This window comes from Aquarana catesbeiana, linkage group LG03 (assembly GCF_042186555.1).
Source record: "Aquarana catesbeiana isolate 2022-GZ linkage group LG03, ASM4218655v1, whole genome shotgun sequence".
NCBI classification, from domain to species: domain Eukaryota; kingdom Metazoa; phylum Chordata; class Amphibia; order Anura; family Ranidae; genus Aquarana; species Aquarana catesbeiana.
In genome coordinates this window covers 278,959,821-278,977,737 of record NC_133326.1, presented here as the reverse complement: position 1 = coordinate 278,977,737, position 17,917 = coordinate 278,959,821, and the positions used below count along the sequence as shown (strand labels likewise).

Genomic DNA, 17,917 nt, shown 5'->3' with positions numbered 1-17,917 from the left:
CCACTAAGGGAGGTGTACGGTGCGTGCGTGGGTGTTAGCGGTACTGGCGCTAACCTGACGCTGCCTGGTGCTTGCTTGCCAGTTCACCAAAATGCTACCAAAAAAACTGTTAGCGATCGCAGGGATCAGGCCTGACTCTGTGAACGCTGCAGTTATGCGTTTAGTGTTTTGTAAGTGACAGTGATCGATCGATACTGCACTTGGGTGGGCTGGGCGGAGGGGCAAAACGCAGGTGCTAGCGGGTATCTGGGCTGATCCCGCTAACACTGTGTTTTTGGGAACCCTAAACTGCTGGGGACGCTAGTATAGATCTGATCAGATCAGATATTGATCCGATCAGATACTATACCACTAAGGGAGGCGCATGCTGCGTGCGTGGGTGTTAGCGGTACTGGCGCTAATCTGACGCTGCCTGGGGCGACGCATATCACCGCCGGGCGATCAGGGGGCTAAACCTTTATTAGGTAATAAACGGCGGGTGCCCTGACACTATAAAAAATAAACGAACTAACCTGCGTCACCCGTAACGGTTATACGGTGATCAGTGGTGAAAGGGTTAACTAGGGGGCAATCAAGGGGTTAAAACATTTATTAGGTAGTATATGGGGGTCCCTGTCACTATAAAACGCTGACGGCGAACCTAAATATTTACCTCACTAACTAGCGTCACCAGCGACACTAATACAGCGATCAGAAAAATGATCGCTTAGCAACACTGGTGACAGGGGGTGATCAAGGGGTTAAAACTTTATTAGGGGGGGTTAGGGGGGTACCCTAGACCTAAAGGGGGGTGATACTCACTGTCCCAACACTGTAACTGTCACAAACTGACACTATGCAGTAATCAGAAAAAAAAAAAAAAAAAAAAACAAAAAACCTGCTGGTGTCAGTTTGTGACAGGGGGGGGGGGGGTGATTGGGGGGGGATCGGGGGGCGATCGGGGGGGGGATCGGGGTGTTTTGTATGCCTGGCATGTTCTACTGTGTGTGTGTGTGTTGTGCACTCACATTGATGTCTTCTCCCCTCGGCGCTGGAACGGAAAATACCGAGCCGAGGGGAGATGACATCATTTCCTTTGCTGCTGTTTAGCATACAGCAGCAAAGGAGTGTTCCCATTGGCCGGCGGCGATCGCGAGGGGGGGGCCACGAACGGATGGCCTCCCCCTCATCTCGGATCGCCGGGGAACAGAACGGGACCGCTTCGGGCACCGGGGGGGGGTCCGATCGGACCCCCCACCCGCGAGAGGCAAATCACGTACATGTACGTGATTTTGCCTGCCCGTGCCGCCTTGCCGACGTAAATCGGCGTTAGGCGGTCCTTAAGTGGTTAATCATTGTATCTTCATTTGCAGCAGAATATTTTGATGCTTTGTAAATGAGCCTGATTTTTTTTTTTTAATTGTTCTTCTCTATACAGCCTCTCTCAGTATAGCGATGAGAATATGATGGATCCATATAACCTGGCCATTTGTTTTGGCCCCACATTAATGCCTGTTCCAGACGTACAAGACCAGGTGTCCTGCCAGGCCCATGTGAATGAAATAATTAAAACAATCATCATTCATCATGAGAGCATTTTCCCAGATGCTAAAGAGCTGGAGGGTCCGGTTTATGAGAAATGCATGGCTGGAGATGACTACTGGTAGGTCAAGAAATGTTATTTTTCAGCATAACATGTAACTCTTTTTTTTCTGCATAGTTGGCTTTTACAGAATACAATGACTTGCAAATCTCAAAAACCCGTATTTTATTCACATTAGAAAATAGCTAACAGATCAAATATTCAAACTGAGAAATGTTACCATTTTAAGGAAAAAAATTAAGGTAATTTTGAAATTGTAGCAACACATCTCAAAGTTGGGACAGGGCAGCAAAAAGCTGGCAAAGTACAACCCCATTTCCAAAAAAGTTAGGACAGGGCCGTGTTTACAACAGTATAGCATCCCCTCTTCTAACACTCTGTAAACCTCTTGGAACTGAGGAGACCAGTTGCTCGAGTTTTGGCAGGTAAATGTTGTCCCATTCTTGCCTGAGCATATGCTGCTCTAAAACCTAGATATACACTCACAGGCCACTTTATTAGGTACACATGTTCAATTGCTGGTAACACATTGCTAATCAGGCAATCACATGGCAGAAACTCGATGCATTTAGGCATCTAGACGTGGTGAAGACTACTTGCTGAAGTTCAAACCGAACATCAGAATGGGGAAGAAAGGGGATTTAATTGACTTTGAATGTGGCATGGTTGTTGGTGCCAGACAGGCTGGTCTGAGTATTTGAAAAAACTGCTGATCTACTGTGATTTTAACGCACAACCATCTCTAGGGTTTACAGTGAATGCTCCGAAAAAGAGAAAATATCCAGTGAGCTGCAGTTGTGTGAACGAAAATGCCTTGTTGATGTCAGAGGAGAATGGGCAGACTGGTTTAAGATGATAGAAAGTCAAAACCGTAACTGAAATAACAACTTATTACAACCAAGGTATACAGAATACATCTCTGATTGCACATCGCATCAAATCTCGAAGCAGATGGGCTACAGCAGTAGAAGACCACACCAGGTACCACTCCTGTCAGCGAAGAACTGAAAACTGAGGCTACAATTCACATAGGCTCACCAAAATTGGACAATAGAAGATTGGAAAAAATGTTGACTGGTCTGAGGAGTTTTCAATTTAAGCTGCGACATTCAGATGGTTGGGTGAGGCTTCGGTGTGAACAATGAAAGCATGGATCCATCCTGCCTTATCAATGGTTCAGGCTGATGGTGTGGGGGATATTTTCTTGGGCCCCTTAGTGCCAATTGAGCATCAATTAAACGCCTTGGCCTACCTGAGTATTGTTGCTGACCATGTCCATCCCTTTATGACTACAGTGTACCCATCTTCTGATGGCTACTTCCAGCAGAATAATGCACCATGTCACAAAGCTCAAATCATCTCAAACTGGTTTCTTGAACATGACAATGAGTTCACTGTACTCCAATGGCCTCTACAGTCACCAGATCTCAATCCAGTAGCGCACCTTTGGGATGTTCAGCAACTGCGTGATGCTATCATGTCAATATGAACCAAAATCTCTGAGGAATGTTTCCAACACGTTTTTGAATGTATACCACGAAGAATTAAGGCAGTTCTGAAAACAAAGGGGGCCCAACCCGGTACTAGTAAGGCATACCTAATAAAGTGGCCAGTGAGTGTATATTTCAGCATTGATGGTGCCTTTCCAGATGTGCAAGCTGCCCATTCCATATGCACTAATGCACCCCCATACCATCAGAGATGCAGGCTTGTCAACTGAGCTAATTATAAGATGGAAGGTCCCCTTCCTCTTTAGTCCAGAGGACCCGTCCCCATGGTTGCCAAAAAGAACATAACATTTCAATTTGTCTGCCCGCAGTGCAGTTTTTCACTTTGCAACAGGCTATTTTAAATGAGCTGTGGCCCAGAGAAGATGGCAGAGTTTCTGGATTATGTTCATATATGGCTTTTTGCATGATTTTTGGAAGTATTCCTGAGCTCATGCAGTGATGTCCATCACATAATCATGCCTGTTTTTAATGCAGTGCTGTCTGAGGGCCTGAAGATCATGGGCATCCAATATTGTGTTTCGATCTTGTCCTTCTGTGCACTGAGACTGGTATTCATTAAGGCCACCTCTGAGTTGATGTACAGAAAGACACCAGTGCTCAGAGTGGGGCATTTTCTGGTGGGAAGCTATCCTGCATAGGAAAGCTTCCCGCACAGGGCTCGCTGGTTGCTATGAAGCTGGCAGCTGCCAGCATGAAAGAAATCAATGATTCAGCTGCCAGCCAGAAGATGCCTCCACAAACATCTGAAAGTATCCAAAGGGAAGGAGATGCTGGTGACATTGTCCAAATATGGCAATGGCCGGGTACATGAATCTGATGCCTGTACGAAGATTTGTTAGACGGACCCGTGAAGTAATTCTCAAGAGTGACATAAATTCCAATGATTCTGTCTGGTCACGTGCTAGCAATTATGGTATACTGATTTAATATTTTATAGTAGAATATCTTCACCTATCTGAAAAAGTGATATGAGGAAGCACAGTGAAATAATAAAGTTTTATATAAATAAATAGTAGTTGCATTGATTGATTCATGCACCATAGCAGTTCAATTGATGTAATTGAGTTAACAAGAATGTTGGGATCATGATATGTTCTATCTAGCAAGATGTCCTGATTTCATATGGCATGTGATCATTTGTATACATGACCCTTTTCTATTCCTCCAACATCATTATTTTATAAAGGGTTGCTTAAAATAGTGTGTTTTTTTTTTTTTTATGCAGCCCACTGGGTATTTCAGATAGGCCTTGTTTTACTTGTATGTGATTTTAAACTTATCTAAACTGACAGGTTGAAAAGGATTGCGTTGACTCCCTGCTTTACATTTATCCAGAGGCACAAATATAGTATCATAATATAGTTGACGCTTCCATGCATTGTGGCAACTGATGCTATCTTTAAAGCCCAACTCTGGGAAATTTGAAAATGATCCCATGCAATGGGGCTGCACTCGCACGGCAAGGGTTCGCTTCTTCTTAAGTCTGGAGAGAGGGAAAGGACATCAACTTTGCCTAATGCTCCATTCCCCTAGCAGATGGCACTTCCCTGCACTTGGGCAGTGGATTGTCCCTTGGCATTATCATGTCCAATGGAGGGCTATGATGTCAGGACCTTAGACCACTGGAGCGTAAGGGAGTAGATGCTGCAAAGACCGGTCTAGCAACATGGAGAATCTCGTAAGTTTTATAATTACTGTAACAAGTCCCCAAGACCTAAACAAGCAATTAACCGTTGCAGTGCGGGTGTAGCCCAGCTGCAAGGTATAATGGTTTAAGTATTCCAGAGTTGAGCTTTAAGGATGAACTTAGAAAGTATTTGTTTGTGTGTAGTCATGGTTATATTTTGTCTTTGCATTACTAGTGACAGCCCATACAGTGAACATGGCACATTGGATGAAGTGGATCATGATGGTGGCACTGAAGCTCACACAAGTGAAGATGGTATGATTTTTTTATTCTTGCCTCCCCATAAATCTAATTGTGAAGTGTCATTATTTTCCATTTATCTTGCATTCTCTCACTAACAGACAATACAGAACGTAATGGTATCAATGCTTGGAGACAGATTATTACATTACATGACTTCACTGCCTGCATGCTTGCCCCAGGTCAGTGACTCAAAGTATTGAAGCCATAGACAAGCAGGCACCTAGCCTTTTTCGGAGGTCAGCAATGACTGCTTCTTAAACATGCTGACATCAGTAATTCATCGATGCCAGCATTTCCATCTTCATTCATATTCCAATAAAAAATAAATGCCATGTGTTTTATTGTGATCCTTATTTTAAAAAATGCTTAAAGGAAACCTGTAATGAGGCAAATTTGTTTGCTGCCATTGATTACCTCCTTTTGAAATGCTAGTTGCCTGGCTGTCCTGGTGAATATTTGGCTTAAACACTTTTCTGAGTCATTTACCCAAAACAAATATGTAACCAAAGAAGTCTAAACTTCTGATCTTTACAGTGTACTTGTTCTGGGTTAGTGACTGACTATTGAAGCCAGAGGCTTAACATGAGATCCAAGCTAATAGTCATGCCTATATATAAAGATATGAAAAAAGGACATATTTATCACTTCTGCAATGAAAGGATGGTAGTAAGCGATATTAACGGGACTATACACAAATGGCAAAATCTTAGATAAATGAAAAAGCAATGAAATGTGCTTTAACTGCAACTTTTTTATAGTAAGAATTGTTTGAGTGAGCTGTCAAAAGTTACTAAATCACAGAGCAGCAGAACTACTGAACAAATTAGGTTTGGAATAAAACCATTAAAGGGACTGCTTTGAGGACCAGTGGAGGAATATGATCTATTGCAACTAGATGCCATGTTTCTTGTATATGTTAGTGTATGGAACTTAAAGTGCATGTAAACTCTTACAATCAACTTATTGCCCCCTTTATGCTATGTAAAATGTATTTATAAGTGTTCTATCATATCTGTTCTATAGGTACAAAAAATCTGTTGATCTTACCAGAAATCTTATGGGCTGATAACATTTTTTTTTTTTTTCTGCCTCAGCAGGCCTCATGCACACAGAACGTTTTGCTATCTCTCCTAGATGCCTTTTCTCCCGGCAGCAGCATTTTTGCAGAAAAACAGGTTGACGCTTGTAAACGCATGTAGTGCCTTTAGGCGCATTTAAGCACCTCAAGTGTTTAGGCATTAATTCAATTAATAATTTATTCTGGCATTGAAATTAAACGCGCCTAGTGTTTGCTGCTCCTGCACATGCCGGCTGTGGGTTTTTCTGCCTGTAATCTCCTCTAAATGCCTATGTGTGCATAGACACACAGGCTAACATTTCAGGGCATTTAGAGGCAGAAAATAAAACTCCAGATGTATCCCTAACAGCCACATTAAAAAGCATCCAGTGTGGGGGCGTGTCCGGATGTGAACGGCGGCGGACGTGTTAGTGAGGAGCTCCGGGAATCCTACTCTCCATCCTAAGCCATCCGTGCACAGATTAACATAAAAACTGCCAGTTCACCTACCTACCTGTTCCTCTATACATTGTGCCAAGTCCTGGGCCTGTATTGTGGAGGATCCGTCCGCTGCCATCCAAGGGGCCATTGATCCTACACGTTCGCGGCCGCCGCCATCTTCCGGGCCTGTGCACTGCTGGAGGGAGCTGTTTTCGGCCTCATCGCGAGGTAAGGGTCTCTCCCCTCGCCATCCTGCCTGCCCATCCATCTGCCTGAGGTGGCCTGGTAGCCGGCCAGGCCGCTGGGACTGTCGGTCGCGGCCTAGTGCGGCCTAGCGAAGCCTACCAGACACCGCTCTTTCCTACGCCGCGGCCCCGCGGAGGTGCGGCGCGGGCGGCCGGTTCCAGGCTCCGGAGTGCGGACTCTGCTCATCTGCCTCACAATCCACCATCCTACCCAGTGTAATCAGCTGCCCTGTGTAGACTGCCGATGTGGGCTGACTGAGTTGTCTTGGGGCCCTGTTACATCATCCTTCCTCTGCCTCTGTCCCTGAGCTCTGGGCCTTCCCTACCTGATACACCCAGCTATCTCTCCCCCCCCTACCTGGAGGGATTGCTGAGAGGTGGAGGGCTGCTAGTGACCAAGACCTGCCTATTTGTGCTGCGACCTCCTGGTGCTCATAGCCTGCTGCAGACCTAGATTGCAGCCCCCTGAACGCTGACCTGGGAGACGATCGCCTGCTATAAGGCTCCCCCCCTTGAGACTGACCAGATGTCCTCCTCCTCCAAAAAGGGGAAAAAGAATTCCAAAACCGCTGCAGTCAATTCACCGCTTCGGCTACCACCGCCCCCTTCCCCGTTGCAGGATCCCACACTGATCGGACGACTCCGGGTTTTATTGGCGGAAATGGAGATGGGTCCTGGGGGGGCCCCGGAGGCGGAAATATCAGCCCCACTGCCTCCTGATAGTACAGCCATGATCCTTGCTGCGATCGAACGGAGCAGGACCTCACTGCTGGTGCGCATCGACCATCTTGCGGAGGAGTGCAACCTTATAAGGAATGACCTCGACAAAATAAGGGGGAGAATGTCCGAAACTGAGTCTAGAATATCAGCCACCGAAGATCTTACAGCCACCCATGCCACCTCCATTGCCTAACTGCAGCGCACAGTACAGTCCCTTGTCGCAAAGTCTGATGACGCTGAAAACCGCCTCAGGCGCAACAATATCAGAGTCCTGGGGCTACCCGAGAAAGAGGTAGGGGATCGCCCGGCCGAATTTGCGGAGGAGTTCTTTAAAAACCTCCTGGGCCTTACAGACGTCCCACCCACCTACGTGGTAGAAAGGGCCCATCAGGTGCCCACGGGCCGTGCTATTCCTGGAAACCCCCCCAGGCCTTTTCTGGTCCGCTTCCTTAACTACCGGGACAGGGACAGGATTCTCTCTGAAGCTCGCAAACATCCCGCACTCAAATATGGAAACGCCTCTGTGCTCCTCTTCCCAGATTTTTCGGCCGACTTGCAGCGGAAGAGAAAAACCTTCAATGATGTTCGTAGACGGCTCAGAGATAAGAACATAAAGTGCAGCATGCTCTACCCTAGCCGTCTGCGGGTCCAACATGACGGAACAATCCGGTTCTTCGACAACCCAGCGGATGCTGACGACTGGCTGATCAAATTGCATTGAGGCACTTTCCCTACAAAAGTTATCTGATGCACGGATTTCCCACATCCTTGCCAACTCTATCCTACCAGACTTCCTGTAAGCACCGGAGCCTCCCCAAGGATACATTGATAAGAGGTTCACACTTGATCCCCACGGCTTCTCTCTAAGAAGTGGGAGACCGGGTGCTTTCCATCAACCTGGAGGAATTACCGCCCGTCCCCTCTCATCGAGATGGAACGCATGCCAACGGAAGTGGCTACCCTACGAGTTTAAGCCACAAATTAAACAAACTTGTGGACTCTGATAGAACGCTGTGACTTCACTCCAGGGTCGTGATTCGCTTAGTTTTATGCCCCTTGGATACCATTAAGTCACCAACTTTATTGTTTTGGTTTTGGGATCAAGCTACAAGCCAAGTTATGTTGGGGAATAGGCTACGTGGCAGGGAGTTTTTTGTTATGTTTAGGGTCGATCTTCCTCCCTATAGTTTAAGTGTGCTCACCGCTCATCTGCTCTCTCTATATACATACTTCAGGATCTATCTGTGTACTAGACCTGCCAGAAACTGTCTTCCTGCCTTTACTTACTAATCTGATTACTCCTGCTAACAAATTTTTTTTCACAGGTGTACTAATGTCTGAAATTATGCTACTCTCTTGGAATGTACGGGGGCTTAATAACAAATTCAAAAGGTCCTTAATGTTTAAATACCCCAACACACACAAACCTCATATATTGTTTCTCCAGGAAACGCATTTGACTGGCAGTAAAGTCCTAGCCTTGCGCAGGGCATGGGTCCGACAAGCTTTTCATGCTACCTACTCCACCTATGCCCAAGGGGTAGCAATACTCATTAACAAGTCTCTTCCCTGTAAGGTTGTCAGGGTCATTACAGACCCTGGAGGAAGGTATATCATTTTATTGTTGGAAATACATACAGTTTTGTGGGCTTTAGTAAATGTCTATTTGCCCCCCCCCCCCAGTAGACTTCTCCATACTATACACTCTCTATGAGAAACTTACACCCTTCCAATCTGCTCATGTATTAATTGGGGGAGATTTTAACTCCATTCTAGATGCTGTCCTTGACTCCTCTAACACACAGCGTAAGGGGAACCTGGATCTCAGGCACTGGGCTGACACTTTCGCCCTCACTGAACTCTGGAGATGGAAGCACGCTTCTGCCAAGGCCTTTTCACACTTGTCCTCATCTCATAAATCGAGCTCAAGGATCGACCTTGCATTTGGCAGTGCTTCTGTTCTCTCAAAGTTATCCGAGACATCCTATCTCCCGACGGGGCTATCAGACCATTCCCTCTTGGAGATACGCCTCGGTGTGGGTGGGAAGAATGACCCAGGCACCTGGAGATTGGCTCCGCGGTGGATACAAGATGAAACAGTTGCAGAAATTGTCACTCCACTATTGGACTCTTACTGGCCTGCCAATGAGGATATGGCTTCTGTAGAGACGGTATGGGAAGCTTTTAAAGCGACCACGAGGGGTTACTACATTTCGGCCATCAAAGCGGCAAGGGCCGACTATAAATTCTTGACTTCACAACTCGAAGACCGTGCATCTAAAGCGGCCGACTGCTTCGCACGTAGCCCCTCTCCAGAGGCCTATCTGCTATTGGCACAGGCGAGAAGAGAGTTAAACCTCCATTATACCACCTTAACGAACAATGATGTAACTTTATTGGCCGGTAGAATTTTTGAGTCAGGTGACAAGAACGGCAGACTGTTAGCTAATCTAGTTGCTGACCCACGTTACCAGACGGTGGTATCTGAACTACATACACCCGAAGGGGAGACGATTATGGGCACGAAAGCCATACTTCAGGAATTTGGGAACTACTTTAAGGAACTGTATAGCCAATCTCTGCCTGTCTCTACTGAACTCATGACAGAGGAAATCCGGAACCTCTCCCTTCCCTCTTTGGAGCAGGAAGATGTGGAGGCTCTGGACGCCCAGCTCTCCACCTTGGAGATTGAATTGGCGATCTCATCCCTTCCCCCTGCTAAGACACCGGGTCCAGATGGTCTACCGGGAGATTGGTATAGGACGTACGCAAAGAGGCTGGCCCCCAGACTACAAGCCCTCTACACACACTGTCTAGAGAATGGATCTCTTCCACCTACCCTGTATCAGGCCCACATAGTTCTCCTCCCCAAGCCTGGGAAGGACCCGAGACTTTGTGCCTCATATAGGCCTATCTCACTCCTAAATTATGACTTAAAAATCCTGGCCAAGATTCTCACTGCTAGATTGGTTAAAGTATTACCCTCCCTTATCAACATAGATCAGACTGGGTTTATGCCTGGAAAATCCACAGACATAAATTTGAGACGAGTGTTGACACATTTGCAGCTTCCTCCAACCTCCTCCCAGACTAGGGTCTTGGTGGCCTTGGATGTGGAGAAGGCTTTTGACACCGTCATTTGGGATTACATGCATATAGTATTACAAGCCTTCGGATTCGGCCCCACATTCTGTAAATGGATCACCATTCTATACAAATCCCCAACAGCACAAATTAAACTAGGAGGCATGCTCTCAGAACAGTTCCAGATACAACGGGGAACTAGGCAGGGGTGCCCGCTTTCCCCTTTCTTGTTCGCCCTGGTGATGGAACCACTAGCCACTGCCATCCGTAACTCTAATGCTGTGGTAGGCATACGAGTGGGCTCCATAGTTGAAAAATTAACTTTATACGCCGATGACTTGGTGCTTTTTCTTAACGACCCTGGGCCCTCCCTTCGAGAAACTCTTAATATTTTTTCTCATTTTACAATTTTATCCGGACTGAAAGTCAACTGGGAAAAATCCCAACTCCTGCCTATTGACTCAGCAGCTGAGCAGGCGGCGGACCCCTCATTACCCCTGTCCTGGGCCTCGAAAATCCGCTATCTGGGGATCAACATCACCCCCAAGGTGACAGATTTTATTGCCTTGAAACTTACTCCCCTTTTATCAAACCTTAAATCCAAACTAAGAGCTTGGGATAATTTGCCCCTATCTCTTATAGGTAGAATAATCCTATTCAAAATGAAATGCCTCCCTATTTTTCTATACATCATCAGGCACACTCCAGTATGGATACCCAAAAAATTCTTTACACAATTAGATGCCATCCTCTCTTCCTTCCTATGGAGGTCTGGATCCCCCAGGTTTAACAAGTCTATCCTCCGTAGACCCTGGACGGAGGGGGGCCTGGCCTGTCCAGACCTCCAAAAATATTTCTTTGCAGCCCTACTTGTCCACGCACATAATTGGGTAATCTCTGATGATACAAACACCTCGGTGGTGCTGGAGGCAGCATCGCTGGGGTCCTTTGAATCACTGAGAAATGCACTATACAGAGGTCCCAGAGCGCCAGCGACTCTCACACACTCTATGACTTCAGTGATAAAGGTGTGGCAATTGCAAGTTTGTAAACATAAAACAGAACCAAACAGATGGTCCCCGGATACCCCCTTGTGGCTCAATCCACTCCTCACTGAGTTTCACACTATACCTGATCCGAGCTTATGGGCAACAAGGGGCATTAAGATACTCGACCATATATGTAAAGACGGGGCTATCCTTCCCTTTGACACTCTCAAACAGAACCATGACTTACCCAATTGTTACTTCTTTAGATATCTACAGCTTAGACATGCCTTCTCTTCCCAATTCGAATCTCAACCACCATTACTCCTTCACTCCACTTTAGAATCCCTCCTCCGGAATGATGAGCTGGTAAAACCCCTATCCACCATATATAAGGCACTACTACCATCAATGCATTTTGGGCTTTAAACTCTCCAAGATAAATGGAGGGCTGACTTCCCCGAACTAGATACAGAGGACTGGGAGGATATGTGGGAATACCCTTTTCTTCAATTAGTGGCAGTGAAGGACCGTTTAATTCAATTCCGGATTCTACACCGGGTGTATTTAACGCCGCAACGGCTGAACAAAATTTATCCTGGGGCCTATCCTAGCTGTTGGAAATGTGGTAGCCTGGAGGCCGGTTTCTGTCATATGTTGTGGTCCTGTCCCAAAGTGTACTCTTTCTGGGTAGAGGTGACGCAATTTATAACCTCGCTGCTAACAATCCCAATCCCGCTGTCCGTACCGGTCTGCTTGCTTGGCCTGGTGGGCTCTTTAGCGCACCGCACCGCAACTAAGACCCTCATAGGACTTCTACTCTTTTACGCCCGTAAAGCAATATTACTAAAATGGAAACAACCTGATGCGCCCTCTCTGACCTCTTGGAAAGCCCTGGTCAATTCTAAAATACCATTATATAAAGCCACATACCACTCCCGTGGCTGTACTGCTAAGTTTGACAAAATATGGAAACTATGGCTTGACTCTGCCTCCACTAATGCCGCTCAAGAGTAGACGGTAAATCTGACACCCATTAACTCCCCCTTCTGTGCTAACACTTGCTAAGACCCTTGTGACACCCCTATAGTTGAACCTTTAATGTCCTAGGCCAAGTACCAGAATCCCCTCTTGGGAAACCTCACCTTCATCGAAGACGAGTTGCACATTCTCCTTTCATAATCTCTCCAATTGGAGTGGTTGAGCAGTGATATCTAGTTTTTGTTTTGTTTTTTAGTTTTTGTTTTGTATTTTATCTGTTTTTCTGTCAATAACAGCACTGTTTTAGGCAGATAACCTGTTAGGTACCGATTTACATGGTACTTTTTGAGCCGGGGAATGCCCTAAGGTTCTGTTTTTATAAATCTATTAAAAATCAATAAAGAGAATTTAAAAAAAAAAAAAAAAAAGCATCCAGTGTGCATGAGGCTTTAAAGATGGCATTGTGCCCAGATATCTCTGTGAACTCCATAAACTGTAAACTCTGTACTCCTGTCCTAGGGCAACGAGTTTCTCCCTCCAAAAATACAATACTGTGAGTGCTGTCACCCTTTGCCAGGAAGCATGTACTGGAAGGATTGCAGGTGAAAATAAAAGGGGTGGGGGGTGGCAAAAAAACAAAGTTAGTAATTGAACTTAGTAATTGTAAAGTCTTGTTTTTTTTTCGATAAAAATAACAAACATGTTATACTTACCTCCTCTGTGCAATGGATTTGCACAGAGCACCCCAGATCCTCCTCTTCTCTGTTCCTGGCCCCTCCCTCCTGTCGAGTGCTGCTTGCTGTGGGGGGAACCCAAGCTGAGTTACAGCTCCCTGTGTCCATTTAGACACGGAGCTGCGGCCTGGCCCCGCCCCCACTCTCTCAATGACTGACTGACTTTGACAGCAGCGGGAGCCAATGTCTCAGCCAATTGGGAGGGAGAGTCTCGAACAGCCGAGACACTCGTGGACAGAGATGGGGCTCAGGTAAGTATTAGGAGTGCTGGGGGGGCTGCTGCACACAGAAGGCTTTTTATCTTAATGCATAGAATGCATTAAGATAAAAAACCTTCTGACTTTACAATGCCTTTAAAATAAAATGCAATGTTTTCAACTCAGAAAAATGCATAAATGGATGTTTCTTGGACTTGTCACACACGAGCAGTTATTGCTAAAGTGATACTTGCCTTAGGAAACAATGGAGTACATCATGTAGTAACAATGAATTGCTGATAATAGCACAGTGCTCCTAATTTAAAGATCAATCACTTGTACATGTGACTGCATTGGCAATCATGGGCAGTTTCAGTATCATGATTAGAATAGTAAAAAACATTGTTGTTGGCTTAGCCTTATCTGTTAATATGGACAGCTTTACCCCGGATGCCTGCAGACTTAGATGTGACGGTTTTCATCATCAACCATGTGATGATTAAAACTCTTTTATCCTCAGTTGTGACATGACGCTACTCTTATATCAAGACATCGCTTGTTTATCAAGTCAAAATTTATAAAAAAAATGTTGCTTGTCTTGCAAAGCGCTCTCAAACCAAGGTTTTACTGTACTTGCCTCCATGCTGCAGCATCGGGTGATGCCAGAGCTATCCCCCAGCACTAAGTCCGATAACTGAGTGAGCACAATATGGTCACGAGCCTGGGGTGGCTCTATGACATCAGGCTAAAGTCAGTTGTCGGCTGAGTCTGCACTTACGTGCACTCCTGTGACCCACAAGGGAAGTATGACCAAAAAAGCTTTGGTTTATTTCTGTTTAAAACCCAGTCTCCAGATCTCTCTGCATGCACAGCTTCTCTTTTTAAAACTGAACTCTGGGGGAAAATGCAAAACTACCCTTACAGTGGGGCCTGTCTAGGGTAACATGAAAAAACAGTACTTTATCCATTGCTCCCACAGGCTTCCTCCCTTCTGCGAAGCTTCCACCTGAGCCTCTTCTGTTTGGTGCTCCTTTGGTTGCAGGTGCTCCAACATGATCACATACAATGCAGTATCAGCAGCCTAAACTTAAAATAAGCATTTGACTTTTGCAGTGCATGGGAGTCCCACTGCAGGATAGGTTTTGACGCTCCCTCAGAGTTCAGCTTTTAGCTACACTGTACATTAAGAGGACAGTTGGTTTGGGAATCCAGCAACCATTTTCTATTCACACGGGGTCCTAGTATATTGAATTAGCTGAAAAGCCAGGCAGTGTTAGGCCCCATTCACATCTGGCAATTTGGGATCATGGGCAGAATTGCCGCAATTCCAAATCACCCTGCAAAAGTGGCAAAACACACCACGTGTGTGTGTGTGTGTGTGCGTGCGCCATTAATTTTTAATGGCATCTGAAATCACGGGAAACCACATTGCGCAAAGATTGATGCCCGAAAAGGAGCAGGTACTTCTTTTGAGTGACGAGCTTTGCGCGATGGGGATTGCCGCACGATTTATTGTGGCAAAATTGCACCGCAATTCAGGTGGCAATAAAAAATGAATGCCACCCAAACATGCATGGTGCATTTTGCCACTATTGCAGTGTAATTTGTAATCATAGGCAGAATCACTGCGATTATATCCATGATCCCAAATCACTAGATGTGACCGGGGGCCTGAAAAAGCGTCTAGAGAAAATAAGCAGAGTAACAGAATGAAAAGGGGAAATGATGGGTGGTTAAATATAACCTTTAAATTGGAGGAAAACACAGAAATCAAAAATATTACAAGTGGAATAGGGGAAGTTTGGCATTATATGTTCACAAGCGAGTTTTCATGTGATTAACTCATGTTAGCATTTACTTCACTTTAAGCAAATGGATGTCTGGTCATCATAGTGTTGATCTGCAAACATGAAAATACAGGGAAAAACAGTTGTTATGCAAAGACTGCCTACACTGCATTCCACATTTTCAAACTCCCTAATGTTCAGGTACATTCCATCCCAGCAGAGAAGGAATCTCTGTTTATCCACGGTTCGCCATGATGTCACTGCACAAAAATCCTAAAATATGTCAACCTTGTGTGTGTGTGTGATTGTCAGCATTGTTTGAGCGTTCAGAATATAAGAATAGTGATGTGCGTTTATTGTTCAGAAATACAAGTCTCAAAATAAAAGTTCCATTTAACACAATTATTATAATGCACTTCATTTCTATTTTTGAATAGTATTCCTGTTAAGATATGATTTTCATTGTGGTTTAAATATGTTTAATTCAACTCTGTTGTGCTGGCAGGTGGGCTATCAAACATACTAACACTACTGTGCAAAATTACTGCCTACGCTCTTGAAAGGGTTTTTGTCATCACATAAACGTACTGTATTGGTAAATATTTCCAGCTTATTTAGTAAGGCAAATAATCATGTGCAAAATAACCAGTCCGAAATAGTCTTTGCCAAATTAAACTGTTCTAAACTGTTGAGAAGTGAAATGTGATTGGCTGGTGTAAGTGGTTACAATATCCAGTATGCCTAGTTGGGTTTAAAATATGAAACTCCACATGTGAACACTGAGAAATTATTATGGACATAAAGGCTAATAATGTAGGTTAACTGCTTGTCTACTAGGGCAATTTTGACATTTTTCACATACATGTTTAATGAGCATTTTTTTATAGAAAATGACATAGAACCCTAAAACATTATATATTTTCTGAAAGCGAAGGCCCTATATAATATTATTACTTTTTTTTCACTTAACTGTATTGCTTGTGATCACAAGGGGTGAACAAGCCCCTTGTGATCGCTTTGGTTAGTGACAGGTACTCCAAGGCAGCAGATCATGTTTGATCAGCTGCTTCCCTGGCTTTAACCTCCAGGAAATTACAGCTTTGAAACAGGAAGTGACAGAATCCTTGACGCTTCTGTCGCCATTCATCACAAATGAGATCAGGGAGCAGATGTGCTTCCATCTCCTCTATGGGTAGCCATCCTGACTGCTTACTGCGGTGAGCCCAGGAACCACTTTTACCTGACAGCCAATTGTCTGCTGAAAAAATTGTACCAGGATCATGGCTGCAGACACTTATGTCCCTTCTCTCAAACCTAAGCCGCTTATAGTTTGTCAAAGTAAATTCAGTGTAAACCCCTCCCCCCCCCCCACCCCCCACCCCCCCCCACCTAAATCATATTGGTCTTTATTTCCATTGTTTTGTTGAAAGCACCTATTGCCTTAAAGGGGTTGTAAACCCTCTTTCTTTTTTTTAAAAAAATAACAAACATATCATACTTGCCTGGACAGATTGGCCCAGGTCCTCCTCTTCTGGGGTCCCTCAGCTGTGCTGGTGGCTCCTCCCCCGCATCAAGTGTCCATCTTGAAAGCTCTCCTAAGGTGGACACCCATGCGGGCACACTCCTGAGTCCTGCATCTGTGTCCATTCACACAGAATGCAGGACTCGAGGGGGGCCCGTGCCGCGTCATTGAAATTGATAGCAGTGGGAGCCAATGGCTGCGCTGCTATCAATCTATCCAATCAGGACACTAGACACCAGCTAGAGCTGGTTTGCTCGTTCCCGGCCGGAGGATAACCGCATTCAGGTAAAATGGGTGGCTGGGGGGCTGCAGCACTACAGAAGGTTTTTCACCATAATGCATAGAATGCATTATGGTGAAAAACCACGAGGGTTTACAACCCCTTTAAGTGAATTACACCCCACAAATCTATTGTTTCTTAAGATCTTTCCTGTGAAACACTAAACTGTCCTAGATTTTATTTTCCTTTTTTGTGTGTTGCACAGGTCAGCAAATGATGTGTTTGGTACTATTGATTGGTCTCATTTTGCTGCACAAGCATGTTAGAAAATAACAATATTGATTGGTAGCACCATACATCTCCCAATCAGATAGTATTTGCTGAGATTTATTACCCCTTACAATTAAAATGGATAAACCGATTTGATCTCAGTATTACATATTGACATGCAGCTTTTACCTTAATTTGTGTTGGCTTCATTAGTCAATATTCTTTAAAACAAATATTACACTCACAAAGAAAAACTGTCTTTACAGCCGCCAGGAAACATTTTATGGGGCAGTGCTGCCATGGATATAGTTTGTACTTATGTTTTTTGTTTTTTGTTTTTTGTTCTTTTTATTTTATTTCCTTAATACACAACAAACAAAACAAGACAAAACATCATACACAGTGAAGCAAATAATTATTGTAAATTCAAGATCCAGTCTCATTACATATCAAAGGAATATTTTTAACTAGACAAAGGTCTAAACCATCACATTTAACATATTAAATATCAATCCATATCCAATACAGGGAAAAAAAATAGCCTTTAGTTCCTACTAACCACAGTGGCCCCAGAAATCTTATAACTATAATTGTCTATATTAACCCCATGGATCAATCGATCAATAATCCTCGTGGGCATGCAATGCTGT

At 44.7% G+C, this 17,917-nt stretch overlaps 1 protein-coding gene across 7 annotated transcripts in view; it reads left to right on the top strand.

The window, feature by feature from the left end:
- Positions 1-17,917, top strand: part of SRGAP1 (SLIT-ROBO Rho GTPase activating protein 1) — a 253,078-nt gene that overhangs the window by 218,328 nt on the left and 16,833 nt on the right. For 4 of the 7 annotated variants that reach the window (XM_073620145.1, XM_073620144.1, XM_073620143.1 and 1 more), the window contains exons 17-18: positions 1,418-1,642; positions 4,956-5,035. In XM_073620145.1, the coding sequence (XP_073476246.1) occupies positions 1,418-1,642; positions 4,956-5,035 (305 nt within the window). Of the gene's footprint in view, positions 1-1,417; positions 1,643-4,955; positions 5,036-5,121; positions 5,203-17,917 lie in introns of all 7 variants that reach the window. The other 3 variants (XM_073620141.1, XM_073620140.1, XM_073620139.1) reach the window with 1 other exon arrangement.